The 21,826-nt window shown below is 44.7% G+C and overlaps 1 protein-coding gene across 2 annotated transcripts in view; it reads right to left on the bottom strand.

Moving 5' to 3' along the window:
- Nucleotides 1-3,754: 3,754 nt before the first annotated feature.
- Nucleotides 3,755-21,826, bottom strand: part of LOC135055036 (peroxisomal N(1)-acetyl-spermine/spermidine oxidase-like) — a 76,114-nt gene continuing 58,042 nt past the window's right edge. For both annotated transcript variants that reach the window (XM_063958623.1, XM_063958622.1), the window contains 3 exons: nt 15,050-15,162; nt 11,275-11,432; nt 3,755-4,016 (listed from right to left, as the gene is read on the bottom strand). In XM_063958623.1, the coding sequence (XP_063814693.1) occupies nt 3,867-4,016; nt 11,275-11,432; nt 15,050-15,162 (421 nt within the window). In that variant the 3' untranslated portion in view covers nt 3,755-3,866. The remainder of the gene's footprint in view (nt 4,017-11,274; nt 11,433-15,049; nt 15,163-21,826) is intronic.

Below are 21,826 nucleotides of genomic sequence, written 5' to 3'. Positions count from 1 at the left end.
GAGGTTGGCCAGCTTCTAATGAAACCTTGGCTAGCTAGATAAGCAGGCATATATCTCAAGCAGGCATATATCTCAAACGGTAAGAGAGTTCCACTAACACACAGAAACAGAAGCTGTTATCTGGGTGTACTGAGAACCTCAAAATTAGTATTTAAAACATTACTTTTATTAACATTATTTCAAATGCAACAGATTTTCTTCAGCCAGTATGAAATATTAAAATAGATAGTGTGAATAGAAAAATAAAGCAAGTGTATTAAAATTGTATTAAATCCTTTAAACAGAGACTATGTTTTAGTCTGAAGATAATTCTTCTAGTAAAGGAATTATAGCCCCTGCTGAAATATCTGTTATTATGTTTGTATTATCCTACTGATATCTCAGTTAAATTCCCTTCTATCTCCACAGGAGATTATAGTTTTCAGAAACTGGAGTTTAGATATTACAAACCGATACAATTTATTTTGATTGACTATTACAGTAAAGATTATCACATTCCAATGTAGAATATTTACTTCTAATACATATGTATCCTTGTGTTATTATAACATTCTGATGCTGTTTTCTTGTTATAATAAACACTGTCCTTCCTGTCTGTGTTAATTTCTTTCTCCGAATATACAGTGATCAAATGGTGTGCTCAAGTCTTATATGCATAGATCATTAAATTGTGGAGGGTGCAGTGGAATTTGCCAAATAATAAGGCAATCTAAATCATTGTCTATTCACCTGTGCAAGTGCCCAGCGGGTCTGTCTGTGGCACTGCTATCGGCGAATAATCTGGCTTTTTGATTTCCCCATATCCTATTCAGCCATTAAATCTCTACCGTATCAATGCAATGACAATATGTTGTCATTTGGTTCTATTGCTAAGTATATGGTGCCTCTAATGGCTTTTCAGATATTTATGTATCCAGACCCGGAGTATGATGTTAGTATCAACAAATTAGATGTTTATAAAACACTCCCCTTTGGTGCACTATACTGATTATATGTATCCAGAATATAATATTAATATCAATAAGTCAGGTGTTTATAGGACACTCCCCTTTGGTGCCATAAACCAATTATATACGTGGCTTAAGTGTATTATCCGACCAAAAAAAACGTTGGTACGGTAACCTTTTCTCAGATACACTGTGTATTCAATATCAGTATCACCTCAATATATTAAATGTTGTTATTTCAGTCAACGGATTGTTATTGTATAATTTCCATCAGTATTATATCAGGCAATCATAATAAGCTTTGTACCACAGTTTTGCAACTTGCTCCCACTGCTAATACATCCCTATTCCCAAACACAGCTGTTAACATTCTGTGTATAGTTAATTATAAACCTTCAGTGGGTGTAATGAGCAGGTTTTTAGGGGCTCTGATAACTTTGCCCGGTCAGCAGATTCAACACTGCACCGACCTTATTACCGAGTGCACAGTGCTTTCACTTCAGTGAGTATTACTACAGTGGGTATCTTCCTCAATTTAGACACATATGACTTGGTTATGCACTTCCATACACCATATTACAGGCACTATAGTGAGTGTTACAGCATCTATGCTGCAGCCGTCTAATGGACGCTAGCCGCCGCTTGCCTCTGTGTGTGTTCACCAGACCACGTGTGGCCACTCCGAGGCAGTGAGCCGTGTGGGGCTAGCTCTTTCCCCGGCGCTCTCACCGCTGCAACTCAGTCAACCGATAGTGGCCTGATTATTCAACATGTATTCATTATAAAAGCAGCACTCAGATGCCCTGACGAAGCAGCCTCTTGTGAAACATACGTAGGTGTTCACAGAGGCTGTTGTGATAGTATAACCGCTGTTATGTTCAGTGTCTGAGTGCCGGGAATTCACCTTAATCACCGATCACGCTCCGCTCCTAAGGATGTGCCTAAATAAGGAGACCAATGCCAGAGTAACACGGTGGTTCCTTTCTCTCCAGCCGTACTGCTTCAGGGTCCTGCACAGAGCAGGAGGATTACAGGGCAACGCGGATGCCCTTTTGAGGAAGTTCCTCTCTTCAGAAGTTGCAGAGCCCTGTGGGGTGAAGCTGGGGGGAGGGGGGGGGGGGGTGAGTACTCGGAGAGAGGTCGGCCCGAAAAGGGGTATGACTGCTGAGATTGGCGAGCAGGTATGTGCACCAAAGAAGGACTCAGCTTCACCCGTAGGCTCAAAGCTTAGGGGGAGGATGTGTGTCAGTCCAGTCCAGATGCCACCTCGGGTGTTTGAAGGACAGGGCACAATAGTTTGGGTGCCCCGGGCCAAAGCGACCTAGGTTTAGGTCTTCAATATTGTGTCAAAGATTATCTGGCAGTTGGAAATTATATTATTGATTGCTGTTGATACACAGAAATACCCTGCAATTTCATACATGAGATCTCGTCCATGTAGGTCCAGTCCTGGTGTTGGAGCAAGCACTCCCAGCAATCAGGCACACCTGTGCCACACTTTTATAAAGCTCGTTAGGGCAAGGGCTCAGGGCTCCTGATGCCAACAGGTGGACAGGCGATAGAAGGCGGGCCATTGGGTTAGAGACAGGGAGCCTGAGATTCGTGTATAAGCTGTTTGTGAACCGGTACCTGGTTAAGGTACCTTGTAAACTTACTGTTGCAACAGATATCATTAATAAAAATCAATAATGGTACCAAAAATTCAAAAAAAATATTATAAAAATAGGGCCAAGATCAACACTGCTTAATTTTGAGAAAAATTCTTGAAATGCTGGGTATATTGCAAGAAGCCTTATCCTAGGGAAATTGATATACGTTCACTGTGGTGAGTCCTCCAATCGGTTAGCACTCCGTAAAATGGAGATCCTCTCACTTGTTTGGTTGTCCCGTGCTGGTACTAGTGTGGGAATTGAACCATAGCAAGGTCCTGATGTTATTGTCTTCCCGGAAGTTGTTCCATAGGGGTCACCGTTCCCAATAGTCGGATTGCGGGCAAATCTTGCGGTTTGAAGGTCCCAGTCTTATCACCAACGCGTTTCACTGCTGGCGCAGCTTTTTCAAGGTGAACTATGGTTCAATTCCCACACTAGTACCAGCACGGGACAACCAAACAAGTGAGAGGATCTCCATTTTACAGAGTGCTAACCGATTGGAGGACTCACCACAGTGAACTGGTAACACCGTATATCAATTTCCCTAGGATAAGGCTTCTTGCAATATACCCAGCATTTCAAGAATTTTTCTCAAAATTAAGCAGTGTTGATCTTGGCCCTATTTTTATAATATTTTATTTTTATTTTTGGTACCATTATTGATTTTTATTAATGATATCTGTTGCAACAGTAATTATTTGTCAATATATATGAAATTTATGACATGTGTTCTTAATAAATTCCTTTATTATATATCTAATTAGTTATCAGCGCTGAATTGTTTTCACCTCTTCTGTTCTTATTAAAGGGTCTAACTAGCCCTTCTATTCAGCAGCTTGAGGAACTACAACACCTGTCAGCGCCATCCTACCTTGGTAGTATATTTTTCTACCTTGTAAACTTGCTGTGTTAAAGACCTGTTTACTGTGCTGTGGCAGTAAACAGACTGCTTTTCCTTACAACGGTGTCAGCGTCTTGTCTGGAGGAAGGTCGCTTGTTACAATATATATATATATACACTGCCAAGTTTAGGTATAAATATTTTTTAAACTATACCATTACTGGGGAAAGGATTCTAAATTGGGGTACAGAATTTAGTGAATTCCTGGATTTAAGTACACCTGCTCCATAAAAAAGGCCAACATTTTTGCAAAATTATGAAATATGAAATATGTTTTTTTTATTGAGGGTACTTTTTTTTATACTTAAGCACTGTTCAACTTCGACTAGTAATAATTAGTACAAATTGATAATTGTCTCTGTTTGTCTAGAGCTTGGCTTTGCTATGGGCAGCTCCCAGCACTGGATATCTGCTAATTAGACGCTGCGCTTCTCTCCGGCCAGACATCAGAGCACCGTGCGTTGTAGAATAGAAATTTCTTTCTGTGGCTTCTCCGGCAAAAAGAACCTGCAAAGGCTGAATGACAAAGAAGAGTAAAGATAGGCCAATTATTTCAAAATTTATTTTAATTTTATATATTTACAAAAACGAATCCTTACATGATGTGGTTGTTCTGTGTATAGCATGTTTGGTGTGCTTTGCTCACCAGCAACATCTTTAAGTTTTGTAGTGAGCATTTTAGACACTGTATACCATTAAGCTAATTTAATGTGATTTCATTATGCTCTTAAACTAAAATAGGAAAATGTTTGGAATAAAAGTATGAAAAATTCCATCTTAAACAGAACATACACACAGGTAACATTAACTCAATGAGCAACCACACATGGGGGGTAATTCAGATCTGATTGTAGATGTGCTAAATTTAGCACATCTACGATCATTTTTTCAGACATGCGGGGGACACCCAGCCACGCTAGTCCGCCCCGCATGTCTGGCCCTACCGCCCCTTCCCGAGCAAGGGTGCAAAAGAATCGCACAGCGGCGATGCTTTTGCCCCCGCTGAGTAGCTCCCTGCCAGCACAGCTCCTGCACGCTGGCAGGCCACTACTCGCCGCGTCCCGGGTCGCAGCGGCTGCGTGTGACATCATGCAGCCATCATGACCTGCCCCCACAACGGTCTGGACACGCCTACATTGTCCGGACCGCGCCCAGCCAACGGCATTCTAACGCTGTTGGCAAGACTCCTTCCACCCCATAACTGCCTCTGCCTGATTGCTGTTATCATCTCACTGGGCTCCTGGGGTGCGCATGCGCAGTACGGTCACTGCGCGTGTGCACTCCAGCAAGGGCTTCAGACTGTGATTGCTGCAGCTGCAGCAATCCAGTCTGAATTAGGCCCATGGGCGGGATGTACCAAAGCAAAAATGTGGTAAAAACTCTGCTTTCAGGGTTTTTTTATTGCACTTTTAAATGTACTATGCCCTAGGGCTCCCACACAGTTGGTAATGCCAGTTTTCACATACGTCCTAGAGGATGCTGGGGTCTCCATTAGAACCATGGGGTATAGACGGGATCTGCAGGAGACATGGGCACTTTAAGACTTTCAAAGGGTGTGAACTGGCTCCTCCCTCTATGCCCCTCCTCCAGACTCCAGTTTTAGATTTGTGCCCAGTGAGACTGGACGCACTACAGGGGAGCTCTACTGAGTTTCTCTGAAAAAAAGACTTTTGTTAGGTTTTTTATTTTCAGGAAGGCTGCTGGCAACAGTCTCCCTGCTTCGTGAGACTTAGGGGAGAGGAGTATGACCTACTTCTAGTGAGTTCAAAGGCTCTGCTTCTGGCTGACAGGACACCATTAGCTCCTGAGGGTGCTGATCGCTGGGTACGCCTAGATGCTCACTCCCGCAGCCTGCCGTCACCCCCTTACAGAGCCAGAAGTCAGAAGACAGGTGAGTAGCAGAAGAAAGAAGTCTTCTCTTCAGTGACGGCTTTATGAGGTACCGCGCGGCGGGTGAGACGCTGCGTGCCATGCTCCCACACAAATCATAGGCACTGCAGGGTGCAGGGCGCGGGGGGGAAGGGGGCGCCCTGGGCAGCATAAAATCCTCAGTTTGACCTGGCAAGAGAGGACATTAGTGTCTAGGCACTGTCCGAACCCCCGCCAGTATAATTATTTATTTATTTAGGAGCAGGCAGAAGCGCGCCATTTCGGGCTTCTTCCTCACTCCCTCAGCTCACTGCTCAGCGCCATTTCCTCTCACAAAGCTGCAGAGATGCTGGTCCTCCCTTCCACTGTCTGACAAATATCAGGGTGCAAAACGGGGGGGAGGGGCGCAGTACATTTTTGGTACAATATATATTGACAGAAAAGCACTACAATTTCTGAGGCATTATTTAGTTTTTTTCAGGGTTGTTTGGCGCTGGGTTGTGAGCTGGCAAATCCTCTCTGTGTCCCTCTAACAGACTTTACGGTGGGTCTGTCCCCTTATAAGCCCGGTGTGTCTGTGAGTGTTTGGTACACGTGTGTCGACATGTCTGAGGCTGAGTGCTCTTCCCAGGAAGAGACTATATTGGTGACACAGATAAATGTGGGTGAGACCCTGTCGGCACCACCGACTCCTGACTGGGTGAATGTATTGATTGCGAATATGGCTCGTATCAGTAATAAGTCTGAGTCTCAGACCCAGGCATAAAAAATAAAAAAATCTGTAGAGGATGTGTTATCGCAGGTCCAGGACCCCTCGGAGTCACAAAAAAACATTCGTTTGCCCAGCTGGTTAACACTGATACCGACACGGACACTGATTCCAGTGTCGACTATAGTGATTACAGATTAGATCCGAAATTGGCAAAGAGCATTCAGTACATGATATAAAAGATGTATGGCGTATCACTGAGGACCCTGTTGTTCCTGATAAACGGGTCTGTATGTATAAAGAAAAGAAACCGGGAGTAACGTTCCTCCCTCTCATGAACTGAACGCTCTATTTGATAAAGTCTGGGACAGCCCTGACAGAAAATTTCAAATTCCCAATAGGATTCCGGTTGCTTATCCTTTCCCACAGAGGACAGGAAAAAGGGGGAATCACCCCCCCCCATTTTGAACAAGGCCCTGTCCCGGTTATCTAAAAATGGCACCGGGCACGGCGGCCATTAAGGACCCAGCAGATCGTAAACAAGATATTGTCATCTGATATAGATAGATACACTGGATAAGGATAGCATACTCTTGCTGCTGGGACGCTGCGGTGTACCTCAGGGAATCTGCAAGAGATATTGGCCTTTTGGGATCAAAGGCCAATGCCATGGCGGTCTCAGCTAGGCGAGCATTGGGGATTCACCAATGGAATGCTGATGCAGACTCCAAGAAAAATATGGAGTCTCTTCCATACAAAGGTGGTGTCTTGTTTGGGGATGGCCTCGATGATTTGGTGTCTACGGCTACCGATGGTAAGTCGTCCTGTTTTGCCTTATGTCCCTCAGCAACAAAGGAAAATGCACCACTATCAGATGCAGTCCTTTTGGCTCAATAAAAGAGGGCGATGCTCTTCCTTCTTTGCTAGTAGAGGAAGGGGAAGAGCTAAAAGATCACCAGCCTTGTCTGGTTCGCAGGAGCAGAAGTCTTCCCCGGCTTCTGCCAAATCCACCGCAGGATGTTGGGGCTCTCGTGGGAGAGTCCACACCGGTGGGGGCGCGTCTCAAACTCTTCAGTCAGTTCTGGGTTCGTTCGTGCCTAGACCCGTGGGCTTTTTCAAATAGTGTCCCAAGTTTACAAACTGGAGTTCAAGACGTTCCCCCTCACTGATTTTTCAAATCGGCCTTACCAGTTTCTCCTCCGGAAAGGGAGGTAGTATGCGAGGCTATACAAAAGTTCGGTCAGAATCAAGTTATTATCCTGGTTCCCCCGTTACAACAGGGAGAAGGCTTTTATTCCAGCTTTTTCATGGTCACAAAGCCGGACGGCTCGGTTAGACCAATCCTAAACCTGAAATCCCTAAATTTCTACCTGAAGAAATTCAAATTTAAAGATGGAATCTCTCAGGGCGTTAATCTCCAGTCTGGAGGAAGGAGATTTCATGTTTTCAGTAGACATAAAGGATGCCCATGTTCCTATTTTCCTCCACATCAAGCTTACCTGAGATGTGCAATTCAGGATTGTCATTACCGATGTCAGACGTACCGTTTGGTCTATCCACGGCTCCGAGGTTTTTCACCAAGGTGATGGCGGAAATTATGGTTCTCCTTCGTAAGCAAGGAATCACGATTATCCCGTACTTGGACGATCTCCTGATAAAGGCGAGATCCAGGGACCAGTTGGTGCAAAACATTGCACTCTCTCTGACATTTCTTCAGCAACAAGGGGGTAAATTTACTAAGGTGGGAGTTTTTTTAGAACTAGTGATGTTGCCCATAGCAACCAATCAGATTCTACTTAACATTTATCAAGCTGCTTCTAGAAGATAATAGATAGAACCTGATTGGTTGCTATAGGCAACATCACCAGTTCTAAAAAAACTCACACCTTAGTAAATTTACCCCATGGTTGGCTCCTAAACTTGCCAAAAATCACAGTTGATTCCGACGACGCGGTTGTCGTTTTTGGGAATGATACTGGACACGGAACTACAGAGAGTTTTTCTTCCAGTGGAAAATGCTCTGGAACTTCAGAGTCTGGTCAAACAAATTCTGAAACCAGCAAGAGTGTCAATCCATCAATGCACTCGGTTGCTGGGGAATATGGTTGCGGCCTACGAGGCCATTCAGTTTGGCAGATTCCATGCCAGAGTGTTTCAGTGGGACCTGTTGGACAAGTGGTCCGGATCCCACCTGCACATGCACCGAAGGATAATCCTGACTTCCAAGACCAGAATCTCACTCCTGTGGTGGCTGCACAGCTCTCACCTCCTAGAGGGGCGCAGGTTCGGGATCCAGGACTGGATCCTAGTAACCACGGATGCAAGTTTCCGAGGCTGGGGAGCAGTCACACAGCGGGAAAACTTCCAAGGAAGTTGGTCAAGCAAGGAAACTTGTCTCCACATAAATGTTCTGGAGTTAAGGGCCATTTACAACGGCCTTCTACAAGCGGAACATCTTCTTCGCAAACTGCCCGTACTGATCCAGTCGGACAATGTAACAGCAGTAGCATACATAAACCGCCAGGGTGGAACGAAAAGCAGAGCGGCAATGGCAGAAGCCACAAAGGTTCTCCGCTGGGCGGAAAAAAGCATACAAGCGCTGTGTCAGCAATCTTCATTCCAGGAGTGGACTTCCTCAGCAGACACGATCTCCATCCAGGAGAGTGGGGCCTCCACCAAGAGGTCTTCACAGACGTGACAAGTCATTGGGGAATTCCTCAAATAGACATGATGGCATCTCGTCTCAACAAGAAACTTCAGAGATATTGTTCCAGGTCGAGGGACCCTCAACCAATAGCAGTGGATGCACTAGTGACACCATGGGTGTTTCAGTCAGTGTATGTATTCCCTCCACTTCCTCTCATTCCAAAAGTTCTAAAGATCATAAGAAGAAAAAAGATTCAAGCGATCCTCATTGTCCCAGACTGGCCAAAGAGGGCTTGGTATCCAGATCTTCAGGAATTACTCATAGGAGATCCCTGGCCTCTTCCTCTATGCGTGGACCTGTTACAGCAGGGGCCGTGCATGTATCAAGACTTACCACGGCTACGTTTGACGGCATGGCGGTTGAACGCCAAATCCTAGTCCGAAAAGGTATTCCCAGTGAAGTCATTTCCACACTTCTTCAGGCCAGGAAAGGAGTGACGTCTAAACATTACCACCGTATTTGGAGGAAATATGTTTCTTGGTGTGAATCCAAGAAGGCTCCTACGGAAGAATTTCAGCTAGGACGTTTTCTCCATTTTCTACAAGCAGGTGTGGATGCGGGCCTAAAGTTGGGCTCAATTAAGGTACAGATTTCAGCCTTATCTGTTTTCTTTCAAAAACAATGGGCCTCCCTTCCAGAAGTTCAGACTTTCGTGAAAGGTGTGTTGCACATCCAACCTCCATTTGCGCCCCCAGTGCCACCATGGGATCTTAACGTGGCGTTGCAGTTCCTTCAATCATATTGGTTTGAACCTTTACAGAAGGTGGAGTTGAAATTCATCACTTGGAAAGTGGTCATTCTGTTGGCCTTGGCATCCGTCTGAGTTAGCGGCCTTGTCTCACAAGAGCCCTTATTTGATCTTCCATGAAGATAGAGCAGAGTTGAGGACTCATCAGCATTTTCTGCCGAAGGTGGTTTCATCTTTTCACATGAACCAACCTATTGTGGTGCCAGTGGCTACTGACGCCTAAGTTGAGTCAAAGTCTCTGTTTGTGGTCAGAGCTTTAAAAATTTATGTCGCCAGAACGGCTCAGATTAGGAAAACGGAGGCTCTGTTTGTCCTGTATGCTCCCAACAAGATTGGGGGTCCTGCTTCCAAGCAGACCATTGAACGCTGGATCTGTAATACGATTCAGCATGCTCATTCCATGGCTGGATTGCCGTTACCGAAATCGGTGAAAGCCCATTCTACTAGAAAGGTGGGCTCATCCTGGGCGGCTGCCAGGGGGGTCTCGGCATTGCAACTTTGCCGAGCAGCTACTTGGTCGGGTTCAAACACTTTTGCAAAGTTTTACAAGTTTGATTCCCTGGCCGATGATGACCTCAAGTTTGGTAAATCGGTGCTGCAGAGTCATCCGCACTCTCCCGCCCGTTCTAGAGCTTTGGTATAACCCCATGGTTCTAATGGTGACCCCAGCATCCTCTAGGACGTATGAGAAAATAGGATTTTAATACCTACCGGTAAATCCTTTTCTCTTAGTCCGTAGAGGATGCTGGGCACTCGTCCCAGTGCGTACTGTAACTGCAGTTATTAGTTGTGGTTGCACACATGTTGTGTTACGTTTATAGTCAGCCTGTTGCTGAAATTGTTCATGCCGTTGGCTTGTGTTCTGTTAAATGCCACGTTGTGCGGCTTGCTTGAGGTGTGAGCTGGTATGAATCTCACCTTAGTTTAACAATAAATCCTTTCCTCGAAATGTCCATCTCCCTGGGCACAGTTCCTATAACTGGAGTCTGGAGGAGGGGCATAGAGGGAGGAGCCAGTTCACACCCTTTGAAAATCTTAAAGTGCCCATTTCTCCTGCGGATCCCGTCTATACCCCATGGTTCTAATGGTGACCCCAGCATCCTCTACGGACTAAGAAAAAAGGATTTACCGGTAGGTATTAAAATCCTATTTTTGCTGGCATTACCCTATAGAAGCCTATGGGCTTCTTTACACATTGTGCTGTGAGAGGGATCCGATCAGATCCTTCCCAGTGTGCTGTGCGGCTGCGCATGCGCAGATGGACTCCCAGGGCCGTTACCCCCGAAGTCCAGGGACAAAGACGCATCACGAAGGATAGCTCTGCTCACAAGAGATATCCTTCACAACACTAATCGCATATGTTAGTACACATGCAATTAGTGTTGGCGCGATGCGTGGCTGGATGTTCTGCCCATAACCATAATCAGCAAGCAAATATTCTCAGTGCGTGATCCCTGAAAGTCAACATACTAGCAGCACTATAGACTACTCAAAATTTGGCAACACAATAATAAGTGGAATTAGCGTCTACCTATAGTAAGAATGTGGTCATTTTTAGCAAAATTTGCTAGCCAAGGTATGGATATGTGCAATAATGCATAGTCCCAGTTTCTTTATGTTCAGTACAACATAACACGGAATTAATTGTTATTATTTTCTATGTAAAAAACAGTTGTTTTTTGTTCTCAAAATCAACATTACAAACTCATTTTATTGGCTATGCATTCATCATATACATTACCTTGAGAGCATCTTTGTCTGTAGGCAGCGGCTCTGCTAAAATATCAATATCCTTCCCTGTGCTGCCCACTGCCACATGGCTGTAAGATCCACCAGTATAAGGCTGGCTATACCACTGTGAGCGCAGGATGCTGATTGGAGGGGGAAGGTCAGGGTTCCCTGTATGGAATAAGGAGAAGATAATCATTGCTATTTTCATTGCTTACTTACTGTATATTGGGGGTAATTCCAAGTTGATCGCAGCAGGAATTTTTTTGTCAGTTGGGCAAAACCATGGGGGTAATTCCAAGTTGATCGCAGCAAGAAATTTTTTAGCAGTTGGGCAAAACCATGTGCACTGCAGGGGGGGCAGATATAACATGTGCAGAGAGAGTTAGATTTGGGTGTGGTGTGTTCAATCTGCAATCTTAATTGCAGTGTAAAAATAAAGCAGCCAGTATTTACCCTGCACAGAAACAAAATAACCCACCCAAATCTAACTCTCTCTGCAAATGTTATATCTGCCCCCCCCCCCCCTGCAGTGCACATGGTTTTGCCCAACTGCTAAAAACTTTCCTGCTGCGATCAACTTGGAATTACCCCCCATGTGCACTGCAGGGGAGGCAGATTTAACATGTGCAGAGAGAGTTAGATTTGGGTGTGGTGTGTTCAATCTGCAATCTAATTTGCAGTGTAAAAATAAATCAGCCAGTATTTACCCTGCACAGAAATAAAATAACCCACCCAAATCTAACTCTCTCTGCACATGTTATATCTGCCTCCCCTGCAGTGCACATGGTTTTGCCCAACTGCTAAAAAAAATTCCTGCTGCGATCAACTTGGAATTACCCCCATTGTCTGAATAGTGTTTTTTCCAGTGCTGTTCAAATACAAATTGGTATTCCATCATGTTGGATTTACGCTTTTTGATACATTTTCTATGTTGGCAATTTGAACACGTGTAACAAATTTCTTTACTGTAATCAGGCCCGGTCCAAGGCATACGCTGGCTAGGCGGATTCATAGAGTGCCAGACTGGCGAGGACGATGTTGCAGTCAGTGGCACTCTCGCAGCCGCAAGCTGCAGCTGTCCCTCCTGGCTTTTATCGGCTTTCGGCAGCCCACCAGCGGCAACTGCAGGGAAGGATCCCTGGAGGTGGATCACCGCTGCAGCCTCAGTTTACAAGCGGGTCCCATTGGTTGTCCTGTCTGCTGCACTCTCACTGCAAGCGGCAGCACCAAGCTCCGCACATCCCCCCCATAAATGTGGGGGGATGTGCTTGTACAGAAGGGTGTATATTGGGGGTACTGTATGTTATATATAGGAGTGGTGTATATTGTTAGGATGCAGAGTTCTGTGGAAGGAACCAAATGCAGCAGCCGGGAATCATCTGTATGTTTCGTATCAGCTGGAGTGGCTGTCCGGAAAAGTTTGGCAGTTTAATTGTGACTCCATGCATGCGCGCCATGCACGTAAACATGCCTGAGGATGTGTGTATACAGGGCCTAATTTAGATCTGATTGCAGCAGCAAATGTGTTAGCTAATGGCCAAAACAATGTACACTGCAGGGGGGGGGCAGAGATAACATGTGCAGAGAGAATTAGATTTGGGTGGGTTATTTTGTTTCTGTGCAGGGTAAATACTGGCTGCTTTATTACACTACAATTTAGATTTCAGTTTGAACACACCCCACCCAAATCTAACTCTCTCTGTACATGTTATATCTGCCCCACCTGCAGTGCACATGGTTTTGCCCATTAGCTAACAAATTTGCTGCTACGATCAGATCTGAAGTAGGCCCACAGTTGGCTTTACTATGGTATAATGTGTATAAGAGGCTCTGCTGTAGCGTAACGTGTATAAGCGACTTTACTGTGGCGTAACATGTATAAAGGTTTCTACCATGGTATAATGTGTAAAGGGGGCTCTGGTGTGGCGTACCATTTATTAGCGGATCTACTGTGTAGTGTAACGTGTGGGGTACTACTGTGTGGTGTAATGTGACTAACGGACACCACTGTGCGGTGCATTGTGAATTGGTACTATTCTGTGGCCACGCCACTTCCCCATGAAGCCACGCCCCTATGTAGTCCACTAAGGGGCGCCAAAATATATATTTGTTTACCAAAAAAATTAGTCTTGGGTCAGCCCTGACTGCAATGAACAAGACAGCATGCTGTAAAGTAATAATTTCCCTGCTAATAGCAAGTAACAGGACCTTACTGACTTCAGTAAATGGCAGGCAATCATAAGTGGGAAATCTCGGGTTCAGTATGGTATGCCGACCAGCATTCCGGCGCCGGGAGCCTGACCGCCGGCTTACCGACAGTGTGGCGAGCGCAAATGACCCCCTTGCGGGCTCGCTGCGCTCACCACGCTATGGGCACGGTGGTTCGCGCACCACGCTATTTTATTTTCCCTCCAGGGGGGTCGTGGACCCCCACGAGGGAGAATAAGTGTCGGTATGCCGGCTGTCGGGATTCCAGCATCGGTATACTGTGCGCCGGAATACCGTCAGTCGGCATACTGAAGACCACCCAGAAATCTCCACTGATGTCCCTTGCTGGACGGTTAAAAAAATGTTTGTATACTGTGACAAATAGCTTTAAGAAAATGAGGAGGAAGCTGATTGGGTACACTATAAAAGAGGTTTTATTACTCCTAGCATACTATATTATACTAATCCTGTGTTATGAAATAAATAATCTAATAATAAAAATAACAATTAATAATAATGTTATTTATATAGCGTTCTTTCTCCAACAGGACTAAAGGGTATGCAGACAGCTCTGCATCATGTTTCCTAACCTAGGAAACGCAGGCAATGTCATATGGTAGCCCTAAAAACGATCATAACACGCCTGCGATTCCTGCTTCTGAAACCCCCCTCACCCCCCAATGCCACGTCGCCGCCCTGGACACCCCGTCGTCTGTCAATCACTATACTATTGCACGCATACTATTGCCAAGAGAAAGATGAGAGACATGAGACAGAACAATGCAGAAGAGCTGAAGGCCACTATTGAAGCATCCTGGTGTTACATAACACCTCAGCAGTGCCACAGGCTGATAGAAACCATGCCACGCCGCATTGAGGCAGTAATTCATGCAAAAGGGGCCCAAACCAAGTACTGAGTACATATGCATGATTATACTTTTCAGAGGGCCGACATTTCTGTATTTAAAAACCTTCTTTTATTGATTTTATATAATATTCTAATTTTCTGAGTTTTGGGATTTGGGGTTATCTTAAATTGTGAACCACAATCATCAAAATTATAACAAATAAAGGCTTGAAATATCTCGCTTTGCATGTAATGAGTCTATATAATATATTAGTTTCACCTTTTAAGTTGAATTACTGAAATTACTGTATAGTCAGTGTTTGTTCAGAGTTCACATAATCCTGACATCAGGGTTACGCCGTATGCCAAACCCTAGAGAGTGACCTAAATAGGGAATGGTGGCCCAACACAGAGGAGGACACCGGAGACAGATCGACATGATGGGCAGAGGAAGGACAAAGATTATGACAAGAGGCAGCTTGCCCCTTGATATTCCTTACTTTTTTTCATTGTTGAAGTAACTTTCTTTGCCAAGCAGGAAACCCTTTAATATACTGATAAACTCTAACAAGAGAAAAACAATTTAGTAGGATATTAGTTTCTGATCAATGTCTTTGTGATGTGCTGAAAGTCCTCTGCGTACAGCAATGACTGAAAGAGCTGCAAAATGAATGTCTGAAAAAATTTGGTCTAGTGACTTGGAACTCAGCATATGCAGACTTTTGATTACCTGTGAACTGTCTCAGAAGAGAAGTCATTGTGGTGAGGATTTCTTCATCTGTTAATGTCTCCATAAATTTAGACTCCTCGCCTGCTATAAATGCACACAGCACATGACCAGACCTGGAAACAGAAGGCATAGTAGGAATCCCAGAATGTTACAGATTCTGACTCATTCATGCAAGGGAATTATACACCAAGGTAGCTTAGCTAAGACTGTGAAATAGCATAAGCTTAAGCCCTAACATTGACTTATGGCCAGTGGCGGATTGGGCCACCAGGATAGCGGTTAAGCTCCTTATTGGCTGGTCCAGTTGCCCCATCTGTTGGGCCAGGTCGATTCCCAATCTGCCGGCCCAACTTTGCACTTCCAGGATTTGCATACCACTGTGGAATGCAAACCGGAAGCTGACATCTTCCTGGCTCTCTGGCAATTCTGTGTGCCTTTAGCCGCAGCAGCGGGGTAGTGTTTTGTGGAACACAATAGGCTAATCAGCCCTAATGGAGGGGTGAACAGGAAGGCAGGCTCTGTCTAACTCTCTCCATGTTTTCCCTACCTTAAATGGCAAACTCTGGTAGTTTTGCAGGTTGCTCCCCTTGCTGCTTGTCTGTAGCCCGGTACTGTGCTGCTTGCCAGGCGGCCGATGGTGATGTCACTTTGTTCCTGCTTCAGTGCTGCTTGGTCTGCATCTCTCTCATCTGACAAACAAGCAGCAAGGGAGCAACCTTCAAAACTACCCAAGATAGCTGAAGGTTAAGGTAATGATTGGACAATTAGCACCGTGACATGGTCCCGGCTGCACCATTTATACAAAATGGAGCTTAGATATGTGTTGCCAACCCCCCTCCCTAGCCACCAGAGCATATCTTACCCCTGCCCCAGCAATGTCATACACTAATCACCCTACACCTCCAGCACCAGAGACATAGACACCAGGGAAATAAACTTCTCATCCTAGCCTGAGTGACATACAGTACCTGCCTCCACAGTGGCGTAACTATAAATATTGCTGTCCCCTGCTAAAACAGTTTCTGGTGCCCCCTCTCCCATGGTTTTATTTATATATATATATATATATATATATATATATATGTATGTATATATACATATATATATATATTTTTAGGCATCATGAATCAAGTGAACAGCAAATAAAGTATAGTATTATTAATACAATGAGACAATGGAGTTGTTCATTTATCGAAGTATACTGAATACTAATGTCACACTCCCATGGCTTTTTGATAAAACAAACAGGGCCGTTTCTAGGCAATGTGGCTCACAGTTAAAAATACGCACCCACTTCACATAGACATTTAAGGACTAAAAAAAATCGATTAAGGGGGCATGGCCCCACTGTAAGGGGCATGGGCCTTGCAGGAAAAGAATACCTTATACCCCAGTTTTGCAACCTGCACGCCCAGACATTGGCCACAACAGGAAAAAAAGTTTCCTGATTCATGCAGTTATTTGTAATTTTCCCTCCTTTATAGTAATTCCCCTTACACATTAGGCCACACACCGTAATGCACATTACACAATATGCCACACACCGTAATGCACGTTACACAATATGCCACACACCGTAATGCACGTTACACAATATACCACACACCGTAATGCACATTACACAATATGCCACACACTGTAATGCCCATTGCACATTATGCCACACACAGTTATGCCCATTACACATTATGCCACACACAGTTATGCCCCTGACACACCATTGTATGCCCCACACACAATAAGGACCTTTACAAATTGTGTCCCACAGTAAGGCTTCTAATTACTTTTAAATTACCTATTCATTGTCAGGGGTCTCATGCTCGTTATGAGGAGTTTCATGCTCTTGGTTCCATGCTCGCTGTAAGGGGTTTCATGGCTTCTTCCGGCGGCGCAATCATTCCCGGTACCTCCTGGGCAACGCTATACGCGCTGTTCTACACTGACAGACACTAGATCTAGCATCGGTCTTCATCTAGGCGGTGGCCATTTTTAGAGGGAAATTTTCAGTAGATTTAGCCACCGACATGGAATCTGCAGTCTAGCCATCCGCATGGAATCTACATACACACGGCTCGCCCACCGGTAGAAACGGCTCTACTGCTCACTATAGGTGGAAGGGATCATATGTGTCGGTAACACCAAGCCACCGCGGGGTCTGCGTAGGCTAATGCTATGTCGCTGTTCCTCCCCCTGACCTCAGTGACATAGGGTACCCACCCTATCCCCCTTTCCAGCAACAGTGACATAAATTTCCCACACTACCCCCCTCCCATCCCCAGTGACATAGAGTACCCGCCTTAACCCCACTCCCAGCCCCAGTGACATACGGTTCCTGCCCTACACCCCTTCCCGGCCCCAGTTACACACAGTACCTGACCTGCCCCCCCTCATTCCCAGTGACATAGAGTACACAATCTACCACCCCTCCCAGCCCCAGTGACATACGGTTCCTGCTCTATCCCTTCTTCTGGCCCCAGTGACCTAAATTCCCCACCCTACACCTTGGCAGCCTTATAACTTTGTTTTACAATTCTTAATCGACAATTTATCTGTAAGGGAAGATCCAGTTTAACTGTAAGATTATTTGTAAACCAAATATAAATCAAGCTAAATTAATTTAAATAATGTTTATTCTCTAATTAGATTCTTCCTCCTTTTTTTTATTTTTTATTTCTAAATAAATCTAAATCTATCCAACCTCCAGTCTCCCCTTTCAGCCGGCTAGTCTCACGCCTCTTTCTGTGGTGTTATTCTATTATGAATATTCAAATGGTATTAACTTACTGTACTGTAAATTTTAAAAAATACATGTGAGAAAAGGGTAAAAAAATATAAATAACCCTAAATCTATCCAGCCTCCAACCTCCATTCCAGCCGACCAGTCTCACGTCTTTTTCTATGGTGGTGTTCTATTATGAATATTCCAAAATGTGTTAACTTACCATAAATATTAGAAAATACATGTGAAAAACGGTAAAAAAATCTAAATAACCCTAAATCTGTCCGGCCTCCAATCACCCCTTCCATCCGGTCAGTCTCATGCCTTTTTCTATGGTTTTAGTCTATTATATAACCTACTATTAGGAGTACAAACTCCCTACCGTATAGTGAGGGTCATTCAGAGTTGTTCGCTCGCTGCCGATTTTCGCAGTGCAGCGATCAGATGAAAAAACTGCATTTCTGCGCATGCGTATGCTCCGCAATGCGCACGCGTGACGTACGGGTACAAAGCCCTTTGTGGTTGTGCTCAGGTTCTAGCGAAGTTTTTCTTCGCACTGGTGGCCACTAGAAGATTGACAGGAAGGGGGCGTTACTGGGTGTCAACTGACCGTTATCAGGGAGTGTTTGCAAAAACGCAGGCGTGTCCGAAAAAACGCAGGCATGGCTGGGGGTTCGCTGGGCGGGTGTATGACATCAAATCCGGACACGAATAGGCTGAAGTGATCGCAAGCGCTGAGTAGGTTCAGAGCTACTCTGAAACTGCACAAACTGTTTTTGCAGAGCTCGGCTGCACATGCTTTTGCACTTCTGCTATGCTAAAATACACTTCCCAGTGGGCGGCAGCATAGCATTTGCACAGCTGCTAAAAACTGCTAGCTAGCGATCAACTCGGAATGACCCCCACTATGTGTACAAACCTTCTTTAAATATTAAAATCTAAAGGTAAAACATTAAAAAAAATGTATCTGTAAAAAAAAAAATCAAATATAAATATTTACAAAAATATATAAAGACTCTTAAATTGTCTCAACCTGTACCTACCCTGTATAACCATCTAAACTGATCCCAACCTAACAAAACGAAAACATTCAAAGAAAACGTCAAAGTAACCAAAGTAGTCTTCTGAGCTCTTCTTTCTTCTTCTGCTCGGCTCATCATCTTCATTCTCTTCTATTTGTGGCAGAGTCTTCCATTCTGGTAAACAGCAGTGCTGTGGCCTCAGCTGACGTTCTTATAAGCCGGGTGTCTTGGGGAGGGTTCTTCAGGTGGAGCTGATAAATGAGAACCCCCTAAATTGTCCTTGCTCCTCAGCTGTTATTGGTCGATTATGGGCCTCTGCTGACTCCATTCTCTCTAGGTGGCTTAGAATGAAGTCAGAGTGTGTTAAGGATGGTGGTCCAGGGTTGTATGGGGGCACAGTCTCAAAGGTTTCCACTGCGACCCAGTTGACCAGCTGGAAGAACGATGGTGTCATATGGTACTCAGAGTTGTCTGGCGGGTTCTTTCTGGAGGAGCTCTTCAATGATGTCTTTCACAGCAGTGCCAAGTGCATGAACTCTTGTAGGATGGTAATCCAGACTTCCAGTGATCATTTGGGTAATTATGAGTCCAAATGAAAACCAGTCGGCATTGGCACTGTACTCCTTGCCAGCGCGCACCTCATCAATGCAACCACGTGTTTCAGTGAAGCCAGTTGCCCTCCAGTCTCCAAGGATGTTTTAGATTCTGAGACCGAAGTCTGCGATCTTAATATGGCCCATTCCAGCCACCAGGCTTGATGTCATCATGGATTATGCTGTGGGAATGGAAGACTGGTACTCCACATACAAGCTCTGCCGAGTAGAGCCTGGCACTAGGGATGGTAATGTAGCGTTCCCTCTTCAGGAGCTGATGGAAATCTCCACTTGCATACTACATTCCAATTAGCAGATGCACTCTTCTTTCAATAAATAAAAGTTCTTCTTTGCACCAGGCTAGCTGCGGTATCTTATTTAGGATCTTCACAGCCACCATCTGATGGCTAGACAAACCTGCTGCCAGCAGGACCTTACCAAAGGCGCTGCAGCCTAACTGATGGAAAAACGTCAGTCTCTGGATGGTGTAGCTGGGGCAGGATGACGCAGCACTGCTGGTTACCATTCTCTCTGCATGTGCTTGATGTTCTTCTTTCTTCATCCTCTTATGTTTGTTCTTCTCCTATGAGCTGGATGAGAACATCATACATCTCTTCTTTCTTCATTCCTGGATGCAGATCTAGAAGGAATCCAAATCTTGCCATCTTGATTGTTCTTCCGCTTTGACTCCCTTATCTATTCTTCTCATACTTTTCAGGGACCTTTGACTGTTGCGCCTCAGAGGAGTCAGAAAATATAATCTTCCTGCCTTGACCGACCTTGTTTTTCTTCTCTTCTGTACTAGATGATAGCTCCCTCCTTTTTGATAGCTGTTAAACCTGGACTGTTAGAATGCCTTGAGGACCGTGTTTGGGAACCACTGGATTAGAATGTACAGTAGATGCAAAGTGTGCATCTTCCTCAATTTTCTCACCATCATCTTCATTACTGTCAGCATATTAACAAGTGAGCAAGAGAGAGCACCACACCTCAAACATTCCCCCAGCAACACCCATGTGTAATAAGGAAATGGGATGCTGCACCAGCAGAGTCATTTCTTGTTTTATCTGTACAGTGAAACTCGTCCTATAATCCTCTTACATTATTTCTTGTGCTGTTATTTATCTTCGCATGCATTCCTAATGGTGTTGAAACAGAGTTGCAATACAGATTCAGACGCATGCACCAAGAAGTATATTAGAAATGTGTTGGGTGGTCATTCGGCCCCTCTTGATTTTAATACCGCTAGGGTAATTGTTATACCCAAGCCGAATAAAGACCCTACCTTAGTTTCTTTGTATAGACCAATTTCCCTCTTGAATCAAGATTTCAAGATTTTTACTAAGATTCTTTCTTCCCGCCTAGTTGGTTTTGTTTAAATTATTACACCCTGCACAGACAGGTTTTCATTGTAACAGACATTCAGTTTGTAACGTCCGCTCATTGTTGGCGGCTATGATTAAGACACATAACTCTCGGGAGAAGGGAAACACAGTCCTCAGTTGTGACGCCGATAAGGCCTTTGACAGGGTCTCCTGGGCGCACTTAAGTAGAATTCTTCAACATCAGGAATTTGGCCCAGACTTTTTACATGTGTTTCACACCCTATACCACCAACCACTAGCTTATTTGACAATTAATGCCCATAACACCCATTATTTTACATTGCATCGTGGCACCAGGCAAGGCTGTCCCCTCTCTCCGCTTTTGTTCAACTTGGTAATAGACCCTCTTTTTCAGCATTTTTAAAGGAAGATAGATGGCATGGAATTAAATTGAACCATCTAGAACTTAAATTCTCGGCATTTGCCGATGACATCTTGCTTTATTTTAGTAACCCCCGTGCGGCACTGCCCCATTTGCTCTCCATTTTGAATTCCTTTGAATTAGTGTCAGGGTTTAAAATTAACTATTCAAAAACTGGAGCTTTAGCCTTTTTTCCCTCTGCCAAAACTGGCTGGGGTACAGTACTTCATTCCCCTTTCACTGGGCTTCAGATGATAATATCACCTATCTAGGTATAAAAATCCCTAATTATCCCTCAAAACTATACACCTTAAATTTTTACTCCCTTCTTGCCAGGACGTATATTGACTTCTCTAAATGGGCTCACCTCCCTTTGATATACACTGGCCATTGCCATTTATATAAAGTGATAACCTTCCCACTAGAGATGAGCGGGTTCGGTTCCCTGAGAACCGAACCCCCCCGAACTTCACTACCCGAGCCTGGATCCGAGCCCGGCTCGGGTTTTCCCGCCTGACTCGGAAACCAGAACGAGGCAAAACGTCATCATCCCGCTGTCGGATTCTCGCGGGTTGTGGATTCCATATAAGGAGCCGCGCGTCACCACCATTTTCACTCCAGTCCCGGAGAGTGTAACGAGAGGACATGTCTCCATCCCCAGTGTCTGTGGAGGGAAAGTGGGGTGGCGATTCCAGTG

Source organism: Pseudophryne corroboree, chromosome 3 (assembly GCF_028390025.1).
Source record: "Pseudophryne corroboree isolate aPseCor3 chromosome 3, aPseCor3.hap2, whole genome shotgun sequence".
NCBI lineage: Eukaryota > Metazoa > Chordata > Amphibia > Anura > Myobatrachidae > Pseudophryne > Pseudophryne corroboree.
The sequence above is the reverse complement of the archived record's forward strand: the minus strand, read 5'-3'. Positions and strand labels throughout refer to the sequence as shown.